This window comes from Cavia porcellus, unplaced genomic scaffold (assembly GCF_034190915.1).
Source record: "Cavia porcellus strain 051 isolate PalLab524CR breed Dunkin Hartley unplaced genomic scaffold, mCavPor4.1 scaffold_19, whole genome shotgun sequence".
Taxonomy (NCBI): domain Eukaryota; kingdom Metazoa; phylum Chordata; class Mammalia; order Rodentia; family Caviidae; genus Cavia; species Cavia porcellus.
This window is the reverse complement of record NW_026947502.1, coordinates 18143148-18162574: the sequence shown is the minus strand read 5'-3', so window position 1 is coordinate 18162574 and position 19427 is coordinate 18143148. Positions and strand designations below refer to the sequence as shown.

Here is a 19427-nt window from a genome sequence, read left to right as displayed (position 1 = left end):
TCAGCCTGAGTGGCAGGTGCAGTCCCAGGCCAGCACAGTAGCAGTGTCCCTCTGTGGGCTTCCATAGGCCCCTGCAGAGAAGCAGGTGAGGTGCCAGCGCAAGCCCAAGGAGGCACAGACCACAGTGGAGCCACAGGTAGCGGCCACACCTGGACAGATCATCCTGCCCGGGACAGTGGGCAGCACGGTGGGCATCACAAACGCAGGACCTTCAAGGTGGAGCATGCCTGAGCTGACAGCCAGGGCCTGGTCAAGTTCACTATCGCCTACATGCCACCCTTAGGTCTTCATTCCCCCTGAGTAGCACCCAGTCGTTAAAGGCATCTCTGCCCTCCTAAGTCTAAGGTCACCTGAAAATTATATCCTAGATCCTGTAGGTTCTTCAGAAGGAACTGTGTAAATAAATGTACAGCAAGTTGTATCATTATTTTTAAATGATCAACTGATACAAGCAGGTACAGAATTACAATTCTAGATTTCAAGTGGTGGTTCATCTGTCTTCATTTTATTGTACTTTTACCTCAATATATTAATCATTTTTTACTAGGCTTAAACTGTTACAAGATTTTTTAATTAATGAAACAAGCCAAGTGTGGTGGCACATAACCCAGCTACTGGAGAGGCGAAGGTGTCAGGATTGCAAACTCCGGGTCCAAGCTGTTCAATTTACTGAGATCTTGTTTTGAAATTAAAAAAAAAAAGGCTGGGCACATAGCAGAAAAAATAATCTAATGCACACAAAAAAAAAAAAAAAAAGAAAAAAAAAACCTACTGGACAGCTGATCCTTCCATTTTAAAGGATAACTCAATACAAGGAAACCAAGCATTACATGCCAACGTTACGTATTTATTATTCATGAGTGGTCAAGACTTACAAGGGTCGTTATTAGTACAACCACATATGAAATATCACTTAGCAACATGGAGTGAAAAGGACAGTTATATATTTATATTAAAAAAATACACATACACACTCTTGAGTGCTTACCGTACACTGCTACAAAAGCAGGGGTATCAGGCTGCAGGAGTTCCGCTATACATAACATGTTGAAGTATCTCAAGCATAAAAATTGTACTTAAGTTGCAAAAATAAAGGTTCTTTCTTCAAACATTTGATCTGAGCTCAAGCAAATAATGAACACCAATGATTTTTATACAATTTAACACACTTGAAAACTATCAACATACAATAGTCAACAGCGGCATAAACAAGTAAACCCTGAAAATAGGAAAGTTATAGTAGTGAACAAGGCATTTCATCCAAAATAAGGTTACAGCAGATCTGTTTCATCCTGGCTCTCAGATATTTAAGAATCTTAATTTTATTCCAACTTCAAAGTAAACCAAAACAAAATGATAAAGAGAAAAATCATTAATGCAAATGAGGCATCAATGCCCTTTAAACTTCTTTACACATCTTCACCAGTGCAAGAGCATCATTTACCTGAAAAACCGTGAGTCACAAACTGAAGAGTACTCATACAAAACTATTTCCTTTTTTCTTTAAAAAGTGCCACGTATCATACTTTTCATTAAAACAAAAAAATCACAAATGTACATAAACTAATGAAAAACAGTTTGCCTCCATCTCTTGTCAATGAGGAAAGGCCAGAGTGATTCTTTAATTCCAATTCGAAATGGCGTTCGCTGACCAATGCCCAGGGTCTCCAATTTGGAACAGTCAAGCTGAGCATTTCTTGGACGTTGTGCTCCTAAGACAGGGCTGTCAGTAATCTTTAAAATAAAAACAAAAAAAAATAAAAACAAAAAATGAGAAGCGGATGGAATCAGATCTTGAGGCTTTATATTATTTCAGTTTGCCCTTAGTGCAAGAAATCTAATTTGAACAACCGTGGAAAATAAATGTCTGCCATCGTCATTTTCTGTAACCTCCTATACTTACAGACTTCACAGGCCAACAGTTTAGAAAGTTTACAAGCAAAGTTCACACTGATTAGTCCTGAGAAAGGCTGTTACCCAATGTACCCCAAACATCCCAAAGAATATTATCAGTAATATACAATGCAGATGAATCTGGACTTTCAAGAAGCCAGGGGATTTCAATGCCAGGAACTCACTGGTCTTAAGTGACTGCTGGGGAGGTTGAAAGCGTCTGCAATCGCACAGGCCATTTCATACTTTGTCATCTGCTCGTTGCCAGACCAATGGAATGTTCCCTTAATCGATGGATCCTAAGAACGAGGACAAAAAAGATCCAGTACAGTTTCAAATAAATTTTTGAGTTGAGTAGGATGACAGGTTTGACAATAAAGCTAACATAAAATGTCAAAGAACTAACTATGAAGCAACTGTCCTATTCTGGAAGGTTCTCCACAAAATAAATACAATTCCTAAAGATATTCCTAGCCAGGGTGTGGTGCTGCCTGCCTGTAATACCAGCTCTCCCAAGGCTCAAGCAAGAGGACAGCTCCTAGTTCAAGGCCAGCCTGGGCTACAAAGTGAGTTCAAGGCCAGCTGAACTGCACAGCAAAACTGACTCAAAAAACAAAATAAACAAATAAACATAAAAAGCTGTATTTAGAATGTTTAAAATTTAGCTTACAAAATGTTTAAAGCAAGAAAATAAAAGGCTCCAGTTTTACTTAATTAGTGCAACTCCAAAATTTTAAAGAGATTTTTATGAAAACATTCTAAAATATTTCAAATTATCCTAAACTAAAACCAACATTAATAAAACCATTTTTCAAAATAAGCTAAAGATATAATGAACAATTTTTATGTAAACCAGTCCCTGCTCTTACAGATATTCTACTTAATGCCTACTTTCTGGAATGTTTAAAATCAACTTCTTATTGAAATACCTTTATGGGGGCTGGAGATTTAGCTCAGCGGCATAAAGCACCTGCCTTGCAATCCTGGGTACAGATAAAAAAGAAAAAGACAAAAAAAAACCTTTTTTTTTTTTTTTTAATCAGTACCGGGGATGGAACTCACAACAGCATGCTTGCAAGGCAGGCACTTATGCTGCTGAGCTAAATCCCAGCCCTGAAATATCTTTTTAAAGCCAGGTGTGGTGGCTCACACGTGTAACCCCAGCACTGGAGGAGGCTAATGCAGGAGGATTGTTGTGAGTTCCGGACCAGCCTGGGCTACAAAGTGAGCCCAAGGCCAGCTTGAACTGTATAATGAGACCCTGTCTCAAAAAGATTTTTAAAAAGTTTATCTTTTTCAAAAAAAAATCCAAGAGGTGACCAAAACATACAGTGAGTTTTTTTAAAAAATTACTGTAAAAGACACACTGCCATTAATCCCTCTCAAAATAGATCCCCCCTTACTTTGAATCCACTTATCCCATCACTCTTGCCACTTTTGGAAGCATTTCTGGAAACCCTCTTTCCTAGGTGTCTTTTTTACAAGATCTGATCACAGATTCAGTGGCAGCTTGCCTGCAAATGCCATGCAACAGAAAGATGGGCTTGTAAAAACCAGAGTGTGTCCTCAACGCATGTTTTTTACAACTCATGGATCGGGCACAGTGGACTTCTTCCCAAAACTCAAAATAATCACCAAACATACAAGTTCTGAATCAATTCAGGACATCAAGGCAGCCATAACAGTTGAACTAAACACATATTCAAAAGACTTGGCTTCAGAATGTCACAGTGACAATGAGGTAAATGTTCAAAGCAAGGAATATTTTATAGGGGGACCCATGGTGATATCTTTTAATGAAAGAAACCTGATTTAAACATTCACATTTATCATGCTTTTTTTTAAGACAGGGTCTCACCCTTGAACTTGCTTAAATAAAATAGCCCAAGCTACTCAAATTCCCAAGAGCTGAGAGCCACACTTCATATTCTTAATTATAGATAAACTGACAAATCCCTTACTTAGATTCCTGTTTGACACTATGTATAACTTAAAAACAAAAGATACTAGCTGAGGAATTTGTCACCTAGCACACACATACAAGGTTTTTCTCATCTTGCAATAAAACAAACTTTGGAGTCTGTAGGATGCAGGAAACAATTATCTTCACTCCTCATGAATACAGTTTAGTATCTGCAAAATATTTCTGGTCTCTTAGTTTCATAAAAAAAACTTTTTAAGAAAGTTTTGTAAGTACCTTCAAGTTTCCCCTCTGAAACCCTCCCAAATTTAGAGAAGACCATTCAGGAATAGAAAAGACAATGGGCCTGCACCACAATGAGAAGACAGACCCTTCCTTCCCTTCCCTTCCCAGGTCTTTCTTACCAGCATTCTCTTCTCTGCCAGTTGCCGACACACAGTGGCTACGTCCTTGACGTGGGTGGGAAACCTCTGCTGCCAGTGGTCCATGTTTGCTGACTTGTTGCTGAACTGCACTTTATCAAACATAACAGTGACTGCACTTTCTTCAAGCTTTTCAACCTCCCCATACAGAACAGGAATTCTCAAAACAGCAGCTCCTAGAGACAAACACACACGGAGGGTTTTTGTTTTTGTTTTTGTCTTTTTCATTTTTATCGGTACCAAGGATCGAACTCACGGCCACCTGCTTGCAAGGCAGGCGCTTATGCCGCTGAGCTAAATAAATCCCCAGCCCCTGCTGTGTGAGTCTTCACACATCCATGTCGAAAATGTAACCCCAGTACAACAGTTCTGGGAGGGGGGGTCCTCTTGAAAGACGTTTTGGTCATGGGGTAACCTGATCTTAGATGGATTAACGCCATTTTATTGAAGGGTTTGGTGGAGGAAGCGCTTTGCTTTCCTCTCCTTTCACTGTCGTGTGAAGACCAGCAGCAAGCAGGCCCCCTACACACACCTCATCCTGACCTCAGACTTCCCACAACTCAAACCAGGAGGAAATGAGCCACTCCATGTCTTCTACTACATCAGCATAAAGCAGACAATGCCAAAAATGTTTTCTTGGGTGAGTTCTGCCAGATAATTTATAATACAAAAGATCAATCTGAAAAACTAAATGTTCATCACTAGGGTACCCTAAATCAGGAGCTGTTCCCAGGGATACCACCCAGTCCTGCCTTGCTTCCAGAGGAGACAGAATCAAGTACTGGGCTCCTGCCGGTGGGAATAAGATCTCTCAGAGCCAACTTCACACCTACCAAAACGAAAAGACGCGGAGCAAAGCAGGTTTTGTGGGACAAAATGCATGCCTCTCCTAAGGCAGGAAAAAGTATTTCTATGCAAAACTGTACTTTATGCTTATCTCCGTGAAACAGCATTTTAGGACTTCCATTCTTTTTTTTTTAAATATATTTCAAAAATTGTTATAATTTTTTTGAGAGAGTTTTCATTCTTTTTTTTTTGCTTTTTGAGACAGGGTCTCGCTGTGCAGTTCAGGCTGGCCTTGAGTTCACTTTGTAGTCTAGGCTGGTCTCGAACTTGCAAAGATGCCTCAGCCTCCCGAGTGCTGGGATTACAGGCATGAGCCACCACGCCTGGCTGAGTTTTCATTCTTAAGAGTTAAATTTCTTTTAATTTTTTTTTGGGGGGGATATACTTATACACAAATAAATATAGGGGAAAAAAACAAACAGAAAAAAAGAAAAAGCAAATATAAGAGAACACTTTAAGTAAGCAGACTACTTCATTATATTGCACTATATTTTGAAAGTAGATTACAAAAATTAGCACTTCAGGATTTGTTTTCTATTTACAAAGATGTGTATGTATATACTCAGAATGGAAAAAGTTAAGCATTCACAAAGTAGCTATGCTTTAAGACCTTAAAATTCTTTTTATTAACTATGCTTTATCATTTCTATTTATATTCCTTGTCTTTTTCAATTAAAACACATAACCCAACCCAGTCCTAAAAACAATCACAAAGTCAGGCGCGGTGGTGCATGCCTGTAATTCCAGCACTAGGAGGCTGAGGCAGGAGGAACGACATGAGTTTTTAGGTCAGTCTGGGCTACACAGTGAGTTCAAGACTAGCCTGACTATACAGCAAGACAAGATCCTGTCTAAAAAAACAAAGAGGTGGGGGATGCAAAAAGACAAAAGGCTACGTCTTACCTAAATTATTCTCCAGGACGGCTTTTTCTCCTTCCAATTTTGTTTTGCCATACAGATTTAGGGGAGCTGGTATGTCTTCCTCTCTATAAGGTGGATTTGTTCCGTCAAACACATAATCTGAGCTAATGTAGATGAGAAATGCCCCAACTGCAGCTAACAACAAAAAAAGGGTAAGTCTATTAAATTTTTAAAAACATTACTCTTTAGTGGAATTTAGAAAAGTTTGTCCAATATGTGCAAGTCCCTTATAAGTCATCCACAAAACTTTAGCCATTGAAAACTCAGTGATCATTAATAATTTATAAAGATTTTATGAAGTTGTCATTACCTGCTTCCTTTGCTAAATTCCCAGAAGCATCCACATTAAGCTGAGAGGCAGCATCTGGCTGGTTCTCCACGACATCTGGTCTTCTCTCTGCTGCACAATGTACTATGACATGAGGCTGGAAGGTAAACATTGATGCATGCTTAAGCCCAAACAGAATAAAACAGAGGAACTATAGCTTTCCTAAATTAAGTTAGAGGAAGAATTCCTTAAATCAATATTGCATCAACTAAGAACACCCCATATCTAGGACTGAATCCAGGGCCTTGTGTGTAGCACCTTTCATTTGTGAGCAGGTGTTGCAAAGTGTCTGCCTTGAACTTGCAATCCTGCCTCAGCATCCTGAGCAGCTGGGAGTGCAGGCATGCACAATTGTGCGCAGCTGTAACTTTTAGTATAGTTTTGTCAGGCTTTCTTCCCCCATCAAGGTTCAAAGTTCTTGACAATACATATGTAAGTTCTAAAAATGAAAGAGCAATTTAGTGATTCCAAGACAAAATTATAGGGAAAGAAAAAATAATTGTTTCTGTTCAAAAGATGTTTCATTTCCCAATCTGCAGAATTGTCATTTATGTAATTAGTATCCCAAGTAGCCAAGTGTGGTGGCACACATCTGTAATCCTAGCACTCTAAGAGGCTGAGGCAGGAGGACTGTAAATTCAAACCCAATTCAGGCAATTTAGCAAAAGTTGCATAGAAAATATTACTTAGAAAACAGAGCATAACTGAAGCATTTTTGTGGTTTGGTTTTTTGAGAGAGTCTTGCTATGTAGTTCAGACTGGCCTGTTAACTTGTAGTGATCCTCCTGCCGCAGCCTCCTGAGTGCTGGGGTCATTATAGACATGTGCCACCACACCCCATCCATAAACCAGTTTTTTTTAAACAAAATGCTTCCTATCACTGTCTTTGTCAACCAATATCACAAACTAACTTTTTAAAGGAGTAACTTATACTTTGTCAATCTAAAAGAAGTGTAAACTGGGCATGGTGGTACACACCTGTAATTTCAGCACTAGGAGGCTGAGGCAGGAGACCACTGCAAATTCAAGGCCAGCCTAGACTACAAAGTGAGATAAAGGCAATCTGAAATTCATAGCTGACCCTATCTCAAAAAGACTAACTGTATTACATACTGTTTCTCCTGAATATGTTAGAAGTTTAAAAGTACAGTGATGTCTTTGGGAACAAGTATATTTTTTATGTCATGCAATTTTTAAGATAATTCATGCATACGTTAAAATACATAGATAAAAGCGTACCTGAAAATCATGAATGATGTGATGAACTGCTTCTGAATCCAACAGATTAACCTGTTCAAATTTTGGCCTTGCTCTTCTAAAACCACAACCAACTGCATGCCAGTTGTTCTGCTGAAATTCTTTGTACACAGCTCTACCAAGAAGCCCAGTGGCACCAGTAACCAGAACTCGCCTGCTGGGAACATTCACTTCCTCCTAAAGGTAAAGAGGTAAAACTTGCTTTACTTTGAGAGCACTTTTCTTAAAGAAATGAGACACCACCACTGTTCAGTAAGTACCTCAAATCTAAGTTCTCTGATTCATGCCATGTATCTTCAAGGCAATTCTAAAGGCAGAATTGCAGCATAAACTATACTTAAATTTCAATAATCCCAAGAAAAATAATGTAAGCTGATACTTCTGATAATTACCTAACTAGATTTCAGTCAATAACGAAAGGCTTTATTTTTATAATGATGTCCAAATGAACAATAAACAAATAAATGTTCCTCCATTTATAAAAATGTTCAAATTTCAATCAGGCATGTTGGCACATGCCTATAATCCCATCACTTGGGAGGCGGAGGCAGGAGATTACTTCAGTTTGGAGGTTAACCTGGGCTATGTAGTGAGTTCAAGGCCAGCCTGAATTATACAGTGTGACTCCATCTCAAAAAACAAACAAGTTTTAAGCTTATCTTATAGTATGATTAAGCATTTCGGTTATATCCCCCAAAAAAGGACTAGAGAATAAATTAACATTTTTAGTTTCCAGTTTTTACTTCCAAGTTTTCTTTCAAATGTCAAATATACATATATTTATATTTTTTTTAATTTAGGGGCAGTACCAAGAATTGAACGTGGGATCTTGAGCTTACCAGCCTTAATTTATTATATTTTGATGGGTCTGAGAATTAGTCAAAATTTCAGAGGAGCTTATCTTGTTCCTTACAACACAGGACAGAATGTTAAGTTTGAATGGTTAACATACTTAAATAAACTCTAAAATTATAGTAGATATATAGGTAAAAACAATAAACACAATGGGTAAGGAAAACTAATTTAAAAATAATGTTGTTACTGAGACAAAAATTCTTTATATAAAGTAGTTAAAAAGAACCATGATAAAAAAAATTGTGATTTAAGGAACAACTGAAATCTCTATATTCGAGGCATGGGTGCAAAACATCTCCCTCTTCGTAAGATAAGTAACCTCCGAGACTTTTTAAAATGTCAATTTTTACTATTTTAAAAGTTTTTTATTACATTTTGACATATTTGGGCTTATTTCAAGGCATTCACAGTATAGAATTCTAAATTTGAATGATTAACATACCTACATAAACTCTAAATTTACAGTAGATATTTACAGTTAAAAGCAATAAACACAAAGGGTAAGGAAAAATAATTTTAAATAATTATAATTCTAGGCTGTCAAAAGCTTTTATGTATACAAAAACACAAAACTTTTTTTCCTAGGCTTTACTTAGTAGTCATATATGCTTATTTAAAGGACATCAAAATTTGCATTTGTGGCACACAAAAAGCAAGTGAAAGGGTTCACAGAGAATTTCGGTGTAAAAATAAATTTTTAAATATTACTTCTTGGCTCAAAAATTTCAACACACTTAAAAAGTTTAAAAGGAATTTTCTGTGGGCTCTCTTGTAACATCTGGCTCTAACCCAGCTGATTAATCAAAACAAGAACTGCAGCCAGCAAATATTTTCTTTGAATTTTGGCAAGAAGACAGTTCTACAATAACTTGAATGAAAAGAAGAAAAAACATGCCAAGTCTAGAAGAGAGTGAGGAAAAGAATTTACACAATATAAACACTATAAAGATTCCATGACAGATCTCAGCACTACCCAGGTAGAATTAACGCCTACCCGCCTGTAGGCTACAGAGCATATATAAAGCAGTTCTCCTTCTCATGAGGTAATTTAAACTGTTCGGGTTTTGAGACAGCAACAAATCAGTGCCAAGCCCTGAACTGTATCATCTTGAACAACGAAAAACATGCAAAGATATTTTCATTTCTTTACTGACTTCCTACTGTGAAAGTAGATTATGCTTCAGGCGCAGACTCACAGACACACCTATGTATATATATAAAGAAACGCACAATGGCATATCTATTCTAACTTTACCAAATTCAAAGTAACTTGAAAACTCTAAACACATTATATTTGGGAAACATGTAATTTTTGCCATTAGTAAAAACAGCCATCTCCTATGTTTCTATGTGTGTGAGACATATTGATCTGGGCGCTAGCAGTCTTCTCAGTGCTGGAACCAAAGAACGCTGGGGGCTTGGATGAAGGCGGGGTGGGGGGCATTAGGGACGGAGCTTCGCGTGCAAACTACGGGGCTTGTTCAAAGACCTGGGCAGCTACACAGATCTGTATTCGAAACCCTGCTTCAACCTCACTGAACAAACTCAGGCCACTGTCCTATCCTCCGAGCTTCAGTTTTCTTACCCCCAGATGCGAGGAGCAACGGCATCTCAGGGCTACTAAGATCAAAGCAAGGCATTACGGGCATAACAAAATGTGCCTTGCATGAATTAGAGTTGCGAAAACTGTCATCTCCGAGCTGTTTTAGAAAAACTCTACCTTCGCCTTCCTTCTCAAAACTACGAACTCCTAAGATCGAGAAACACGAACAAAAGACGCAGAAGGAAGAATCAAAAGTGAAATGACTTAAAAACTTCCTTCTTCAGTACCCAAAAGAGAGAACAAAACTCAAAGCAATCACCCCGGACAGTGCGAGCGGCCTCCCCCCGGCGGCGCCGCCGCAGGGAACGAGCTCCCAGCTCCGCAGCGGGGAAGGCGGCGCTGGCGATCCCGGCAAAGGCTCGCGCTGCACCCGGCGGGAGACCTCTGCAGAACCACCCGGGCCCTGACCCCTCGGCGCCCCAGGTTTCCCTGGGACCCTGGCCGACGCCCTCACCTCTACCAGTCGGCAACACCCGGGGACGAAGTGGATGGACAGTTCTTTCTCCCGCCCAACCATGCCTGCCGTCTTGCAGCCGTCGCCGCCGCCACCACCGCGGCCTTGGATGCACTTCCGTGGACGAGGATGGCTGCGAACCGCAGCACCGTCGCCTTCTGCCCGTCTCTCCTAAGCCCAAGGCGACCCCCGCTCGCCGCTTCCGGCTTCCGCCGCTAGCGCCGCGCCTGCTCATTGGTTACGCTTCGCCGACGCCCTAGAAAGGGGCGGGTGTACGCGGGACGCTCCCAGCCCACGCGCCAAGTCTTAAAGTGGTACACACAACAAAGGCCCTCAAAGCAAGCAATGAATGCGGCTTTAATCCGCAAGGTTGTGTTTTTTTTTTTTTTTTTTCTAAACTGCGCTCAACACGCAAAAAGCAACTGAGCATGTAATATATAAAGCAGAATATAACATTTTTGAAGTGATGGGCGGCGAGAGGAAAAGAAGGGAAAGAGATGGACATTATCTAAAGAATTATGTGTGGGTTTTCAAAGATTTCGAAAGGAACAAGGAATAAAAATAGAAGTGTTGATATTTGAGTCATCAGCACCTCGGGAACTATTTGTTTTTCTGGCATCCTAAAAACAGTAACTGTGAAATTCTAAGAATGGGATGTTATTTTCAGCTAATTAAAAAGGTGTGGGGAAGAGGAAGGTGAATCATGTGGGCATCTGTTGAAAACGCAGTCTCAAACTTTCACCGAAGGAGAAACCGTGGTAGAGAGTCCGAGACTTTACTTTCTAGTGGATTTCACAGGATCAGAAGTCGCGGTTCAGGGCGGCGTCCAAAGCCTTGGGAAGCACAGAAAACTAACCAGGGCGCCCGGGGAGCTCGATCGCAGGCACCCCGTAAAACCAACACCCGGAGGCGAGGGAGCCTCCAGCACGCACCGCCTTCCCCCGGCTCAGAAGTTCAAGCAGCGTCTCCGGCTGTCGCGCAGGAGACACAAAGCCGGCGCGGTCCTAGTAGGTTTCGCCCACTTTTCACCCAGCGATCTGAGTGTTCGCTTCCGGACACCCATAAAATAGGAAGCTGAAAAACTGGCCTCAGGCGAGCCCTCGGCTTGGAATTTCCTAAGGCCAATCTCCGGAGTCTTTCTCGGTTTATTTTAGAGCTAAAGAGTAAGCAACCTTTGAAAAAGCTTCGTCAGTGTCAGAGACTCCTGACTTTTCCTTCTTCCCCAACCCCCTAAAGAGCTTATTTCCTCATTTACGTAGACCTAAGAGTTTCTTTACAACAAAAGGCTGGTTGCCTGTGTTTTTTTTTTTTTTTTTTAATGCTGGCGGTTATAGGTCAAAACATTTAGCATTCCTTAGGCGATTGCTGAGAGGGCTTCCCGAGCACGAAGCAAGCAAGAAGTACAGACAACAAAATAAAACGAAGGAGCAGGGAGCAGATCCAAAACTCCTCACTCTCCTCACTTAAAATGTAGGAACTAAAAACTGCTTTCAACTGGAAGATTCCAGGACTTACATAAGCAACTAGCCTTATAATTCTCAAAGCAGCACTGAAGGAGGAACAAAAGTTTGCCTGCCATTTAAGAATCTGATTTGATACTGGTTAGATAAAAAAGTTGGATCTAGTTTTTGGGCTTGAGTACGGTTTGAATCATTTCCTTTAATGAGGAATTTCTTAATAAAGATCTCTGCTAATTAAACGCCAGCTTTTTTACAGATGTTAGCAACTTCACCAGGTAATAGCCACACTGCTATAGACAAAAATGCCGACAGACCCTTCACACACACACACACACACACACACACACACACACACACACACACACACAATTGGGTTTAACCCGGTAAATGAAACTGCTGATCGGTTTTTGCAACGTGGTCTATTGTTTGGTGTCCCAAGATTATGTTTTAAATCCATGAATGCCGCCTGGTTCTAGTATTTTTTTACATATCCATTCTGGTTTGTTTTTTTTTTTTTACCAAGCGCCTGCTGGAATGCTTTCAAAGCAACTCTTAGTCCAGAATCCGTCTTTTCTTGAATCAGTAGCTCTTACCTGTTCCATGTCTTCTGGCATTTCAGGCATGACTAGATTTCGGGAAAGAACCGGATGAGTCTCTGCGTCTACCTTCCTGGGCAGGGTCTTTGTCTTCTGTGCTTGCTTGGAACTCAAGGCAAAACGTGAGCGCCGCTCTACTTGACCTTTTAAATTAGCATTTTGATTCCAATCCCGGAATCTCGTGCACTTTTCCACAGTGCAGTAAACTGGCAGCTGATTCCCTGTGGTACTTTCGAAAATATCCAATGAGAAGTTTCATGTTTAATTTCCAATCAAGTAAGGATTCTTACAAAACCATACGGCAGAATCCACTATTAATTTTTTAAAACTACAAGAATTTTCTCTTGCAGGAAGAGCAAGACAACAATTGAACGCACAGTATCCATGCAATTGTTTCGTGTTCTGAAATATTTGTTCAATCACATCTTGTTAATAACAAAATATGTTTACTAAAATGCTTCGATCCCTTCCCCCACCCAGTGCTTTCAAATGTACTTGGCTTGATGCTGAAATCTCAATTATTCCAGAGGTATAAGGCAGGGGACTCTTAAATTGAAAAGCAATCTGGGCAATTTAGAGAGACCCTCTCTCAAAATTAAAAGAATAGGGACTTAGCTCAGTGATATCTAATTCAGTGCGAGGAAAGAAGAAAAAAAAAGCCACTGGTAGAAAAATCCAAAAATTATTTCCATTAACACATTCTTCAGCCGTTTGACAGAAAAAAGTGGTAGGTGGAGTAACCTTAAAGTTATCGTTATCGAGGCATTAAGGACTTCTAGATGCGTCACAAAGTCTAAGGAACAAAATAACTCTCTCCTAGTCAAATAGTTCTCCATTGTTAACAGTTTCAATGATGATGAATGTGCTCAGCTAAGCAGTGAATTACTGTTCTAGATTATGGCTCTGTACCAATTACAAAACAACAAAGCTTGCCATTCAAACTGATCTAAAAAAAACAATCACTTGACTTGGTATTCTACCCATTTTGAGTACACAACACATGCAACCTCTATGAGGCATTCATAGAGCCTATAAATCATGAAGAACACTTTTTGTGTTTGCATTTAAATATGTCTTTAAAATTAACATTATCGGGGCTGGGGATTTATCTCAGTGGCATAAGCGCCTTCCTTGCAAGCAGACAGTCATGAGTTCAGTCCCTGATACCGATAAAAACGAAAAAGACCAAAAAAAAAAAAAAAATTAACATTATCAGGGTTGGGCCTGTAGCTCTGTGGCAGAGAACTCACCTAGAACAAATGAATTCCTGGGTTCCATTTCCCAGCAGTGCAAAATAAACAAATAAATAAAATTAGCATGTCAAGATGTAAAAGCTAAATAATTAAGCAGGCTAGAAAGAAAACATATGGGAATATCTTCTTTCTGAGACAGGATCTTGCTATGCAGTTCAGGCTGGCCTTGAGTTCAATTTGTAGCCCAGGCTGGTCTCCCAATTTGCAGTGATTCTCCTGCCTCAGCCTCACCGAGTGCTGGGATTCCTGGTGGGGAATATCTTCTTGTGACTAAAGTACTTCTTACATACAACAGAGAAATCAGAACAACAGTTTCTAAAAATTAATATTCATTAAAGTGAAAAACTGCTTAATAAAATGTGATGAGAGAAAAATAACTCTACCTGTTAGATGTTAGAGCTCATGTCCCCTGCATATAGAAGAATGAATATTATGGACAAGGAGGTAAGAATAGGAAAGGCTTACTATCAGAAAGCTCATGAGAGACAGTAGTATCTCCAAAGGGATGGCTGTTCAGGCAATAATTGTTTTTCTCTCTTCTTTTTCTCTTTTTTTTTTTTTTTTTTGAGACAGAGTGTCTTTCTATGTAGTCCAAGATGTCCCTGAACTCTCTGTGTAGGCTAGACTACAACTCACAGCAATCCTCCTGCTTCAGCCTCCTGAGCTCCAACAATACTTTATATAGCAATTTGTTACAGGCAGCTGGGCTAGTTAGAAATACGATAGGCAGTCAGATAGGGCTAGGCCCTCAAAGAAGGCAGTGCAGAGGATCAGATGTCTGATGACCTTGGAGGAGACACACACATTTGCTGTGGGCTAGGTCTCCAGACTGAAGGCAAAACAAATGCAACCACACCCTTAAATATAATCCTTAGGGATTAAGTCCTTGAGAAATCTGGAGTCACTATTCCAATCCCTAAGGGAAGATTAAATTGTTCCCAATTTAATCAATTTTACCTGAACTATTAATCTTATTGGCTAAACATAGTTCTATGCCATCTCATGCCAGTCTACCTCTGCAGTTCCCAGTTTTCCCCAACTTTAGACCCACCTCACCTCATGATGTTATTCTATAAAAATCGGGAGAAAATACAGAATCTTTGGCAACCCACTTGAGACCCCTTTTGTTTGTCTCTCAGACAGAAGCTTTCTTTCTCTCAATAAATATTTCTGCTCTTAACCTCCTTTGTTCCTAAAATTTATTCTTCGAATTTAGAGAACATGAACTCGAACGTATAGTAGTAGATCAGTAGTTTCATTTCCCTATATCAGTATAGGCATAATGTGGGTCAAACTACAATCAACCAAATAGGATTATAATTATAGTTACTTAGGTACATTTATCCAATAGAGACACAAGACACGTGGCAAGGGTTTATGGCTAACATCATTAATTTTGGTTTATCTATAATTTTTAAATAGAAAGAACAAAGGCATTTTTATGGAAGGGATGAGTCGACAGGTTTTGGTTCTCCATCTGTGTGTGTGATGCCTGTCTGGGCCCACCAGCCCAGAGGGTGTTAATCACAATATAAAGTTGCTGTTATCTTTAGGGAGGCTTGCAGGCTGGCTATTAAGTCACTCTCTCGGGTCCTGGCTCTTTTAAATTTGCCATCAGCCACAATTTTGATGTGTTTTCATCTTCTGCAGTGACTCCCTCAAAGGCCCCATTCCTGTCTGCGTGCCTCCTAATTTGTCTAACTTAGCTGTCTGTAACAGAAAAATATCATTATGGACATGAAAAAGCAAACTGCAGACTGGGAAAAATAATTTCAATACACTGATCTGAAAATAACTTGCATTCTGAATATTTAAACAACCCCTTCCATTTATTAAGTGAGAAAACAATTTTTAAAATAGACCCCCCCACACACACATCTTCTTTTGGTTTTTTTGGAGACAGAGTCTTGCTATTTCAGGTTGGCCTTGAACTCACAGCAACCCTCCAGTCAGCCTCCAGTGCTGGGATTATAAGCACAACCACCATAACCCGGTTTGGACCTTTTTTTTTTTGGTACCAGAGATCAAGCTCAAGACCTTGCACTTGCCAGACAGGCTCTTATGCCACTGAGCTAAATCTCTGGTCCCTACACAAATTTTTTAACAATCACAAAGGAAGATATAAGAATGGTCAGGGTCTTGGTTACTTTTCCTGTTACTGAGAGAAAATATCTGACACCCAAAGTGAAAGGAGAAAAAGTTTGTAAAGGTCTCAGTCCGTAGCTGGCTGGCTCTGCGGCAGGGTAGCATGGTACAAGGTCCTCACAGAGAACAGACAGTCCATGGTATGGCAGAGCAAGTTTAGGCAGCAAGCAGGAAGTAGGAAATTGGCAGCAGTAATGAATAGCAGCTGCAAAGCTCCCTTTCTATGCCCCCCAGGCTACATCACACCCCAGGTGGAGCTTCCCATTATCCATACCCAAAACTATTCAAACCAATTAGTGCACTAATTCACTGGGCTTTAGTCCTAGCACCACAACACTTCACCCCAGCATCTCACCTTTACTCCCTGTATCACACACCCTAGATCCAGTCACTTCCCCAAAACCCCACCAATGACCTTGAGGCTTTGTGAGGACATCTCAGTGCAAGCCATAAGTCAGTAAGCACATAAAAAAGAGGCTCCACATCAGGGAGATGCAAATTAAATTAGATACACAATAGAACGTCAGTTTCATATCTAACAGAACAACTAAAAATAACAGACTGACAATATCAAATGCTAGTAGCAGAGAGAAAAATTTTTACTTCTACCTTTTAAGGTTTTTAGCTGGATTTGAGAACTAACATGACTTAAGACAGGAAAAGAACTTATAAAAGTACTTAATGAACAGGTGCCTTAATAGAGACCTGAAGATCCAAAGACACAGCGCTCAACATTTATAACACCGAATTACACAAGAATAGTAAATTGTGAAAAAGAACTTAATTATGGGACAAAGCTAAGATATGAGTTATTTTAATAAGATTTACATAGAATTTTCTTGGCTTCAACTTCCCACCCATGATAATAAGATAACACTATGATTCTAACATAGAGAGCATCTGTTGCACAGAAATTTCATTTCCAACTTTTAAGAAACAAAAGGAAGGTCAAACGATCTTGCATCGGCTGTTTTGTAAGTTCCTTTATCTCAAAATAATCAATATTGCCAGGGGGGCATATTTTTAACTCCTTCATTAATAAGCAATTTGAACAACTAGAATATTCTTTCATAGTGTGAGCATAAGGTGAGGATATAGCTTAAAGGCACAGCAGCTGCCTGGCAAGCTCAAGATTGTGCGTTTGATTTCCACTACCAAAAAAAAAACCATAAATAAAAACAAAATCAACAACAAAAAAAGACAGCGTGAGCATAAAATAAAGATTCCACTTTAAAAAACTGTTTGAAGTTTTAAAATAAAGTTAAACATGCCTTGTCCCCATAATTCTACTTACAGGTGCATAGCAAAGAGAAATGAAAGCATAGATCTATAAAGATTTACACATGAATATTCATAGCAGCTAAATTCGAAATAGCCTAAAACTGGAAAAAAAATGTCCATCAATTGATAGTTAAACAACTTTTAATTTTTTAGCTTATCTTTAAGGCTGGATTCTTAGTTCATGTATATTAAAATACTTGACAGATTAAAAAGTTAAACTAGCCAGATGTACTGGCACGTATTTAGTGTATACTCTCAGCACTCAGGGAGTCTGAGCTAGGAAGATCCAAAGATCAAGCCCAAGACTGGGAGTGTAGCTCAGTGTTAGAGTGCTCACCTAGCATGCACAAGGCCCTGAGTAAGGGCCTATCTCAAAAAAACACAAAAGACTGAGGATGTAGGATAGCACCCTGTATTTAATCTCCCACATAGAGGTAGGAGGGGGAGGAAGGAGGTTTTAACTAAGAATAAAACAAAAGCACTGATGATCTGGGCATGGTGGTGCACACCTGTAATCCCACCTACTCAGCAGGCTGAGGCATGAGGACACCAAATTTGAGCTAACTCTGGGTAATTTAATTAAAGCTTATGTTATGGTTTGTGTTTAAATGTCCCCCCAAAGTCTCATGTGGTCATGGTGGGGCAGGCCTTTCCAAGCTGGCTGAGTTTAGTTTTTGTGATCAGTTCCTAGTCTGCTGCTGGGATTGGTGTGTGAGTGCTACACCTGCCCAGGGGCAGATGCTGGCATACAATACAAGGATGGAAAGTGAAAGGATTTTGCCCTAGATAGGACATTATAGTAGTGGGAGGCCGGACCAAGGGGCGTTTACCTTGAGGTCATTTTCCCTGCCCCTAGCTTGAAAAGAGTTCCAGTCAGCTATTTGTGCATCAGCGATGCCACCATTAGAAACTATCCCAGACAAAATCTCTATGTATGCCCCTCACACCACGTGTCCAGCCGAGAAAGCCAGACCCCCAGAGGTCATGGGGTCTCTCTCTGCGTTCTTAGAATAAAAGCCATTTTTACTTTATATTCTCTCTTCCTTACCCCACTGAAAATCCTATCAGTTGGTTCCCCGACCGGGAACAGCAGTGTGAATGACTCCTGGAGCCCTCCCAGTTTGAGCCCTCTGTGGATTCACGAACTGGACCATGTCCTGGATTAATTCCTCATTTCTCAACACATGGGAGCTGCTCAACTTGTCACCATCGGCCTGTATACAACACCAGCCTAATTCATTTACCTCAGGTGAGCCAACCTCCATCTGAGAGTTACTTCGTGACCGTGGGCCGGGCTCATGCTGGATTACCCATTCCGTTCCTGGACTGGGGTAGTGGCTCTCATGTTTCTTGGACAGTCTGAGGCAGAGCCATTACTGTGGTCCTCTGGGATTCCACCCATGCCTTTTGGTGACAGCCAATAGGCACGAGTTGGAACTGTTCCTTTAACTGTGCGTCCAAAAATAGGTGACAACCTTTTTTTCTGGTTAGCCATAGTCTGGTTTTTGGCTCATTTTTAATTCGGTCATGGGAAATGCTTTTTCCTCTCCCCAAAAAACACACCTCTGGGGTGCCTATTTCGTAACCTTGGCACCCTTGGCCTAAAGAAAACCGTAAGAATTAAACAATTACTTTTGTTACACTGGCAACAAGTTAGCAGAAATTCTGTATGTACAGGCTTTCCTTACCCTAAGAACATGCTCTTCTCTCATTAGATCATGTACATCTGTTCAAATATTTTTAGCTAGCACCACAAACTTTCCCCTCTTGCCCTCAAGATCCCTTAGATGACATGTCCCCTATTTTTAACCCTCCCCATCCCCGGGATCAAACCCTGCAGCCTTCTCAGCCAAAGGTTTCTGTAACCGCCATGTGGTCCTCTCCTCCTCCCTCCCCTAGGGTCTCTAATTCCTCTCCGATCTCTCCCCTAGCATGTCTCCCCAGGCTCCAACTTCTTACTCCCCACTGCCTGAGCTGTCTGTCCTGTCTGAGGGTTCGTTGTCTCCTTCCCCTGTGTTGCCTTTTTCTCTGCCAGCTCACTATACTCAGTCTCGGGCGTTCCAGCCTTCTCGGGGGCCACATGGTTGCTGCAGTTGGCATGAAGGACAGCTCCCATCTCATAGCCCTCTTCCACATGACAGAGGGCCACCATCTTGGGACAGTTCTCACGGTCAATGGCTGCCCCCTTGTGG

At 40.5% G+C, this 19427-nt stretch overlaps 1 protein-coding gene across 3 annotated transcripts; it reads right to left on the bottom strand.

The window, feature by feature from the left end:
* Positions 1-826: 826 nt before the first annotated feature.
* Positions 827-12758, bottom strand: Mat2b (methionine adenosyltransferase 2 non-catalytic beta subunit). 3 transcript variants are annotated; one of them, XM_003473177.5, is made up of 7 exons: positions 12554-12758; positions 7571-7765; positions 6314-6428; positions 5986-6138; positions 4219-4412; positions 2079-2192; positions 827-1734 (listed from the first exon to the last, which is right to left on the bottom strand). In XM_003473177.5, the coding sequence occupies exons 1-7, from the start codon at positions 12581-12583 to the stop codon at positions 1564-1566; spliced, it is 972 nt and encodes a 323-aa protein (XP_003473225.1). In that variant the 5' UTR covers positions 12584-12758; the 3' UTR covers positions 827-1563. The 3 variants fall into 3 exon arrangements, with proteins under 3 accessions (XP_003473225.1, XP_003473224.1, XP_013011674.1); XM_003473176.5 differs by lacking the exon at positions 12554-12758 and adding an exon at positions 10501-10705; XM_013156220.3 differs by lacking the exons at positions 7571-7765; positions 12554-12758 and adding an exon at positions 10501-10706.
* Positions 12759-19427: the final 6669 nt, after the last annotated feature.

Excerpts from the sequence above, each read along its gene's own strand:
- Mat2b (XM_003473176.5), bottom strand. The coding sequence starts at position 10,563 with ATGGTTGGGCGGGAGAAAGAACTGTCCATCCACTTCGTCCCCGGGTGT. Across the intron at positions 6,429-7,570 it reads ACATCATTCATGATTTTCAG|CCTCATGTCATAGTACATTG; the intron begins GTACGCTTTTAT and ends TTTACCTTCCAG. Across the intron at positions 6,139-6,313 it reads GAATTTAGCAAAGGAAGCAG|CTGCAGTTGGGGCATTTCTC; the intron begins GTAATGACAACT and ends TTTTGTTGTTAG.